The 8,670-nt window shown below is 41.7% G+C and overlaps 1 protein-coding gene across 2 annotated transcripts in view; it reads right to left on the bottom strand.

Moving 5' to 3' along the window:
* The window catches only part of SESN1 (sestrin 1), an 86,968-nt gene extending 78,675 nt beyond the window's left edge, over positions 1-8,293 (bottom strand). The window contains exon 1 of one of the 2 annotated variants that reach the window (XM_075747851.1): positions 7,695-8,293. In XM_075747851.1, coding sequence (XP_075603966.1) covers positions 7,695-7,976 — 282 coding nt within the window. In that variant the 5' untranslated portion in view covers positions 7,977-8,293. The remainder of the gene's footprint in view (positions 1-7,694) is intronic. The other variant, XM_075747853.1, reaches the window with a different exon arrangement.
* Between the last annotated feature and the right edge of the window lie 377 nt (positions 8,294-8,670).

The raw sequence follows: 8,670 nt of genomic DNA on the forward strand, positions 1-8,670 counted from the left end.
AACAGACATTTTTTTAATGAAAACCACCAATGCACACCCTACAGTTGTTTACCTCATTAGTAAATAAGAAATGAGGAAACGTTTGTGTTCAATTTCTTCGGTTTAAAGCATTTCAATGCAGTCAAAAAATAAAAATCAACCAAGCCAATATTATCAAGTGTGTGCTTCACTCTTCACTTCTTTTGAAAATAAAAATTCTTGTTATGATGTCCTGAAAATCAATTCAGCAGAATCACATAAACCCAAAAATTTACAGATCAAGCTATCCCAAACAACTGTAAGAAAAAGTTGACTAAGCAGAGCTCATTTCCATACAAGAAGAATGGCACACAGCTAGCATGGAAAATTATGGAAAGGCTCCAAACACAGAAACAGTATTAGAAGTGACCCAGATATCCTCCTTCGCATCACTTTGAGAACCTCCACTGTTTTCGATCAACTCTTTATTCCAACCAAAGACATTCTCAGGGTCAGGCAATTCTGCAGTTGACAAGCTCCACAAAAGAAAATTTCCCTTCATCTCTCTCAACAAACAGACTGAAGCCTTCAGAAAGGAGGCAAATAGGCTGAAGGAGTGAGCAGTCAGACAAGGCAATCTAAGGACTATTGACAATTTAAGTTTTTTTAAAAAATATGTTCACACCCCTGCTCAGAGCATTCCCTGACATGTCAAGATTAAGTCTTCTCCCTTAACTTCTCCAGCCAGCCTTGCCACACACACGTGATACAGACCCATCATCAGAACACGTTTACAATAAATACTGCGGAGGTGCAGTTCTTTTTGTAGCTGAAGCTGTAAGTAAGACTAATCGTTTAAGAGCATCATGTCATTACTTCAGTATCTCTCCCAATATTGAGAAGAGCAAGAGTATCTGAACACTACAAAAAAGAAAAAAAAAAAAAACCAACCCTCAAAAGAACCCCAAACAACCCCTAACAGACAAATGTTTTCTAAACTAATAATCTGGCAGTGTGACATGTGGCTTTTGAAGAGAGCATCCTACAATAATTAAACCCGATCCACCTAATGGCTGGAAGAGACAGAACTTACTTTTGCTCTGAAGTGCTCTCACAGAAAAAAAGGATGTTTTCATTCATTTTACATAAGAGTACTATGGGAAACAGAAACCAATTTCAGCATTGGCATTGTGCAAGGAGACTAGTCAGCTTCCAGATGGATCAGATTCATCACCACCACTGAGGATACTGTATTTAATTCCTAGGCTTGAACAGAGTATACATTTCATCTGAGACACCTTTCCATGGTGACTGACCAACAGTGAGCATCATAGGGGAACATCACTATCATGCAGTAGGACGCAGTCAAATTAACTTGGAAAAAAAAAATCCCACAACCTAACAGATCTGCCTGGGTACAGATTTCAAAGTTCACTAAAGAAAGTTACTTCTGTTGTGCAGGAAGGTTAAAAAGACTGAAGACAAAGTTATGAAGTCATTTATCAAAGATTACACCAAAAGTAGATTAAAGATTTGCAAAGTTCACCAGTTTCCTGTAATACTAGAGTCATCAGGACAAACCATTTGAGAGCAAGGAGCATATTTGAGTTTCACTTTTACCACTCTTAACAAGCATGGACCACGGAGCTCAGACGTGGTACATATGCTATGCAAAGAGACGGCAAACTCTATTGTGAGAAAAATCTAGCAATGAAACAGAAAAGTAACTCCTATTTTATCCTTTATGGACATACACAGGGGAACTACTACCTCATTTCCTGGCAGAGGCTTTATTTGTCCCACATACTGTAGTGGAAGAAGAGGATGAGGACAGGATGCCTGCTCTAGCCATGACTAGAAGTCTTTCCATTCTTTCTGGATGCTCATTTCATTTAAATCCATACAAGCAATTTTTCAGGATTTGGAAAGGTAAGGGTATTTCATTCCAAGTCCCCTGCCAAGCAAGCCTAGGTCACAGGCAGTGCCCAAAGGTTCTAATACAAGAGGATATACATTTGGCTGCTGACACCACCCCTCTCTTCTTACGTGCCATACAGCCCTCTGCAAACTATGGATTCTGTTGCATTTATCCACTAAAGCAGTAGGCCTAAGAAAACAAGGAGGTACTCAAAGTCCTCCCAACCTCACCCGCTGCTTTTCAATAAGAGACAGAGGTTCCAGACCACAAGTTCCAGTGCTACATATCTGGTAAATATGGTCCTGGAGATCAAAAGGAACGCACTTTGAAGGTACGTCCCTCCAAGCAGTTACCAATACAAAACACAGAAAAAGAGGGTGGAAGGAAAAATTATCCAGTTGGTAATGTTCTGCCTTTCCCAGGGAGAGATCAAATAAGCATATCACTCTACCTGATGTTTAAGAACAGTTTAGACAAAGAGTTCTAATGATGAACATCACTGGATAGTCTATGCCATTGCTTTACCATCTTAATCCTTGAAATTTTCCCCCAAATGTCTAACCAAAGTCTTGTTGGTACTTAGATCAACCAATCATTCATTCTAGCTCATGTTTCCATCCTCTTTGCAGCAGTCTCTTCATTCTCTCCATTCCCCACTTATTTGGGAACATATTGTCTTAGCCTCCTTTTCAGCTGACTGTACCACCACCAATTTCTTCAAACTTTCTTCACGAAAAAATCAGAGGTCTAGAAGACACAATACAAGCTCCCATTAACTATTAACATAATTTTAAATTCTACGGCTGCTCTCCAGTATCCTTACTCTCCTTCCTAGCTTGTAATCTGCAATTCAACAAGCACAAAATTTTGCTAATCAAGATCATGCTGGACAAGACCTTGTAGAATCTGTACTGAGTACTTGCTACCTGACCTTGCTTACCTTCTGGGGATGGTTTTCCAGCTATTTTTACTGACTGCACAGTAGTTTCTAGATCATAATTCTTTAGCTTGTTAATGAGAATATCATGTGAATATTGAGAATTCCAGTATATCAACATATTAACATTATAGCATCTCTCTGCACCACAAGGCCTGTTACTCCATCATAGAAGTAGAAATGCTGGATTTAAAATAATTTATCCTGGATAAATCTGTTTTGGCTATTGCTCAACTTCTTTTTCTAGGCACTAAAAATGTGTTTTGTCACTGTTCCAGTATTTTTTTTCTTTGAGCTAAAGTTAAAATGCACCAGTTTCCTCTTCATCCCATCTCACCAAGCCCATACTGAAGAGTTACGCACCATTATTCTTTTTGAGACCACTACTTCACTATGAGGTCCAAGATCGCTTCCGATAGTTGTGGTTTTCTCAAGCACCTCAGAATGAATTTCATCAGGCCCTACCAGATGGAAAATCTGTTGCTTATCCAAGCAACTTACAGGTTTTTTTCCTCCTAGTCTAGGCCGAGGACTATTTACGCTTATCATGGCTATTAACTACACTGGCTGGATTAACTAGTTCAGAGAACACTTCAATCACCTCAGCATTATCTGTTAATACATTAATCTGTGGATCTTTTATTTCTTGCTTTTTTCCAATAACCCTTTTAGCTACACCTCGTTATGCATTTGACTGTCCCAGTTTTGTTCGTGCATCTTCATGCACTTTGTGTGCATCTTCAGCAACATACAGTTTCCCATTTCGTGTACATTTCTTGTGTTTACATCAATGAATAGATCAATAGAGAGCAAAGTTCTTTTTTCATCATTAATTTTCCCCTTCAGTGAAAGTGTTTGGTGCTATTACATTACTTCTCAAAGAGTTTGAGACCAGTTTCTTTCTTCCTTGTATTTGTGCCTCTCCCCCCACCACATCAAGTTTTACATGCCAAATTCTAAGCTTTTTGACATTTGCAGGTTTTATTCTGCTCCTCTGTCATCTTTTATCCTACATAGGCTAACATTTTGTGGTTACTCCTGCAGAACCTTCCTCCCATGAAGGCATTCTCTTTGTTAATCTAAAAGCCTATTTTTATGGATTTACATACCTTAGCAGAGCAGTATGTTCTGCTCAGTCTTTTCCAAAAGACTTTGAATGGTTATAAGAGATTTTAACTAGCAAATCTCCTACTTTCAGTTATTCTTCTCCAGCTACTGACACACACCTTATATTTATATTCTAATTGCATACCTCTAATTGATCTGATAGAGGCTAGGCAGAATACTTTTAATGATCGTGTGTTAAGACCTTCCATTACTGTTCATTCCCCACATATTTGTGCTGGTGTGCAGACACTCAGCATACAAGGTGCAATGACCTGCTATTCTGCAAGGTCACAAGCAATATGCTATAAATACATGAAAATCCCACATATGCAATAAGTCATCAAAAAGCTTTGATATATTTGGGGTTTTATCTCAAAACCCATGCATCAAATATTTTCATGTGCAAACATTCAAACTATTTTCATTTGGTTAAAGCATTGCAACTGAAATATCTTTAAAATATTTAAATATATATATATTTGGTCAAAGTGACTTTAGCGATCTTGCTTTTATTAATAAAAGCAATATTAATAAAAGCAAGAAAGTCTAAATTAGAAAAAAGGCAGGTAGTTTGCTGATACTGCCTTTGTAACAATTCTTGCACAAACAACTCGTCTAATCTAAATGAGAAATTTGATATATTCTCTTAAGCTAAAAAAAAAATAAAATGTTATTAGATATATAGCCTACAAACTCATTATCCTGAATACAAGTTAAATCAACAGGAATAGACATTCAGCAATAATTTATTTTTATAGATTCTGATACAGGCAATATTATTAATAGCAGTATTAAGAATACTATTTTAATATTTATTAATAGCAAAGAACAAAGTTGAACACTTAGGATTCCACCATATTTCAGAGGAATTTTTCTCCAGGAAAAAAAAACAACCCACAACACCAAACCATAACAAAGGCAGGCTCAGAGGGATGCCATGCTGACACAGGCTGCGGCCAAGCCTGCAGCTTACACCAGCCATATAATGCATTCTACCAACTTGCTCCAGACACAAAGCTGCAAAAACACCAGCAGCATAGTTGCTCATGCCTAAATACTTGTTCATTACCCCAACAGGCAAGAGGGCACTAGCCCCAGAAGGAAATAGTTATCAGACTACATGGAAAATTCAAATCTTTGACTTCTGCACTGACCTATCCTGGATGCAGGGCAGAAAGATGAAGAAAGCACATTTTACAATTCTCCATTTCATGGGGAAAAAAAATAGTAAAAATTGAAAAATAAAAAAAATCAGATCAAGCTCAGCCTACTAGTCTGAGTTGGACTATCCCACAGGAGAGAGACGGAAGGCAGCACTTGTTCCCAGGAGAACCTTTGGGTTCAAAGTTGCCTCTCCTGCCCTGGGCTTTATGTCATTTAATAACTTGGCAGAGAATAAGGTTTAGACAGCATAATGGTACATATTGCTGTGGACTTAAAGATTGTTTCGTATCCCAAAACAGTGAGACAAAGAAATACAAGTGAGTCCTTTCAGTACTGATACTGTTCTGAGTAGGATTTTACATTTTTATAATGTTACTAAGCTATTTACCTTTAGAATCACTGCTGAAATCTACAAGTTCTATGAGATAATTATATTTAATAGTTTTTTTTATCTGCTGTCTTCATTGCAGAGATTTGAATAAAATTCCTCTTAGCCATGAAATCAATAGAAAACCATTTCATGCCTGACAATAGTCCGCAGCATCCAAAATGGAATACTTGTATTGGATTACTTCTTCCACAAATGCGTATTCAAAGATTACAACAAAATTTTTCATTTATGAGTACAGCCATAAGAACTAAGACTTGCCACTATATTCATATTATATACTCCCTAAAAAGAAAAGTTACAAAAGCAGCTTTTAAAGATTTTCTTAAAGTAATGCTGTATTTGATTTTATTTTGCTTAACTTGTTCTTAAACCTCTACTGCAGCGTGTGTGTATACAATTGGTTTCATATCTATTATATCTTTGACCTCTATTATTATCAATCAAGCCAGCTACGACCATGGGATTTGAACTTGCACTTGCTGTATCAAGGTGGACTTATTTTCTGCCAGAATTTTTTTGGCTATTTAAAAAAAAAACTGGTAACAAAGACTAACATATGAAGCTACTGGCATGTTCAACTATAAAAACCTAAAAGGGAGTCATCAGATCATATATTCTCATCTCATCCAAGACTTAGGGAGAGATCACCACCTGTTTGGCCTTTGAATAGACTCAGATAACTTGTGCCTGATAAAAGCAAGTCTTCCCTTAGCAGTCTGTCCCAGACACTTATCATTCTCATTGGTAATGGGCTCACTTCTTATTTGAATCTTTAACAGGGAAGATGCTGGTGCAAAGGTGCAAGATTAAGTTTTCAACTTAATATTCAAGTTGGTGTTTTGTTGGTTTGGTTTTTCTGTTTCATTGGTTTGGGTTTTTAAAGGAAAACAGTCTTTCACATAGACCATATGTTGTATTTATAGCTTCTACTGGCAAAATCCGCTTTGAGAAACATGCCCCATACAGCCCAAACTGTATAAAATAAAATAAATTATACTGTATTTATCACATTGCACACTGTTGAGAAGTTAGACAAAATAAATAGAGCCTCTCTCAGCTTCAATAATCCACACCCAGAATCTCTCGGAACCACTTCAAAGTAGGACAGAACAAAAATGGATCTATATACAAGTTCCTTTAAAATACATATACACATGTATTTTTATATATAATGGTTTATATATAATACATATGTGTGTATTGCATATATTATAATACATATAATGGTTTTTTTTTTTCCCCTCTATATTAAACCTGTTGACGTTCAGGGAAAAAAAAACACAATAGTGGGAATCAGGCAGTTAACTCCAAGCACAGTTCTCTGTACTCACTTATGATTAAAAGAAATACCTGAATTTCCTTTTCCTACTCTGCAATAACTAGTATTTTTAGCAGTGCTGCTGGACCCGTTGATACAAGCCCTGAATCAGAATTTCAAGACCTGTGCAAAAGCTTTAGGTGAGTAAGAGAATTCCAATACCAGTAACTATAATTAGACTCTAACAGTGGAAGAGTACAAAGTAACATTTATTTTTGTTAGTATAAAAGGTCAGTAAATGTAATCCTCTATTGGCCAGACCACCTATGAGCTATAAAAAAAAAATAGTGTAGATCTTACCGATTCCAGTGGAGAAACTATTTACCAATAAACAACAAAGGAATTTTGACATGCTCTGCTTTAATAGTCTTGAAGCTCGTACAGCTTTTAAAAGATAAAAAACTTCCCATCCCGATTTATATTGTTAATAGGCAACCTCAAATGTTTATACCCAAATCTTTCCTGCTTTTGTAATAAAGCCAACTGGTAATATCGCAGCACTGGTCACACAGACCAAAACTAGAACATTAAAGCTGTCATTTTAGTACTTCCTTCGGGATACCCCAACTATCAGCTGCCTTCCAGCCATACATCGCTAAATCCTCTCCCCGGATCGCGCTCGAAAACTTGACGCTTTTTTCCCCCCTGCCTTTTAATAAAGTTTTTCCAAATGTTTCTTCGCGGGGGAAGGGGGGGGGGGGGGGTGCGACACACCATTTAGCATGTATTACTGCACGAATAAATCTGACCGGCCTGGGTCAGACGCCCATCTCGTTATACAGCTGAAAGCCGAGGGTGTCCTGCGTGGGACGGGGACCGGGAGAGCCCCGCGGCCGCCCGGGCGGCCGCGGGGCTCTCCCGGTCCCCGTCCCACGGCGGAGGTAGGGTCTGCCATGCTTACCTGTACCCCGCTGAGGATCGCCTCGCTCTTCTCCCTCACGTCGGGGAAGGGGCAGCGCTTGGAGAGCATCAGCAGACGGGCCAGCACCTCGCTCAGCCCGTCGCGGGCAGCGGGAACTAGGAGCCCGTCGGCGGCCCGGGTAAGAGGCACCGCCGCCACGGGAGCGATAGTCTCGCTACGGCGAAGCACCGCTTGCCTGATGTTATCCAAAGCGGCGGCGCGGGTGGCAGCGTCGCGGCTGCAAAGCCCGTCCCAGCGAACCTCGCCTTCCCGCTCCTCCATGGGGCCGTCCGGCTGTTTCCCCACCGCCGCCTCAGCAACCCCGACGCTGCCGCCCCATGGCGGACTCCCGACAGCCGCCAACTCTCCCACAAAGACGACAAACGCGGCGGCAAGCGGAGAGACCGCTGCCTGCGCCGCATGGAGAGCGGGGCGGGCGGGAGCTCCCTCAGCCCCGGTAGGCGCCCCCGGCAACTGCCGCCCACCGCCGCCGGGGCTGCCGAGTGAGCAGCGCCGCTGGGACTTCGCCTCTCCCAGCGGGGAATGGGGCAACCACCACCCCGCGGCGCCGGCGGCTCCTCCTCCCTGCCCCAAGCATGGAGGGAAGGGGACGGCCCCCCGACCCTGCCCCTCTGCCGCGGGGCGGCCCCCTCAGCCCTCCCTGCCGGGGCCGGGCCGCCACAGACCCCCGGTGAACCCCCTCACCCTCGGGGGGGTGGGGGGAGCAGGGAAGGGCAGAAGCTAGCCCCGCCCAACCCGTCGAGCCCACATGATGGACGCGCCCTCCAGCCAATCGCCTTTCAGCGCTCGCTGTCGCCGGCCCAATCGAAGCGGGGAGCGGCAGCCCCAGGAAGGGGGTGTTGGGATGTGTAGTGCGGCCGAAGGGCGACCCTGCGCCCGCGGACGGGAACTACGCGTCCCGGCAGGCAGCGCGCGGCACGGCGCGATGAGCTCGCGCGTAGCTGCCGCCTCCCGG

The sequence above is a fragment of the Balearica regulorum genome, chromosome 3, assembly GCF_011004875.1.
Source record: "Balearica regulorum gibbericeps isolate bBalReg1 chromosome 3, bBalReg1.pri, whole genome shotgun sequence".
In the NCBI taxonomy this organism is placed as follows: Eukaryota; Metazoa; Chordata; class Aves; order Gruiformes; family Gruidae; genus Balearica; species Balearica regulorum.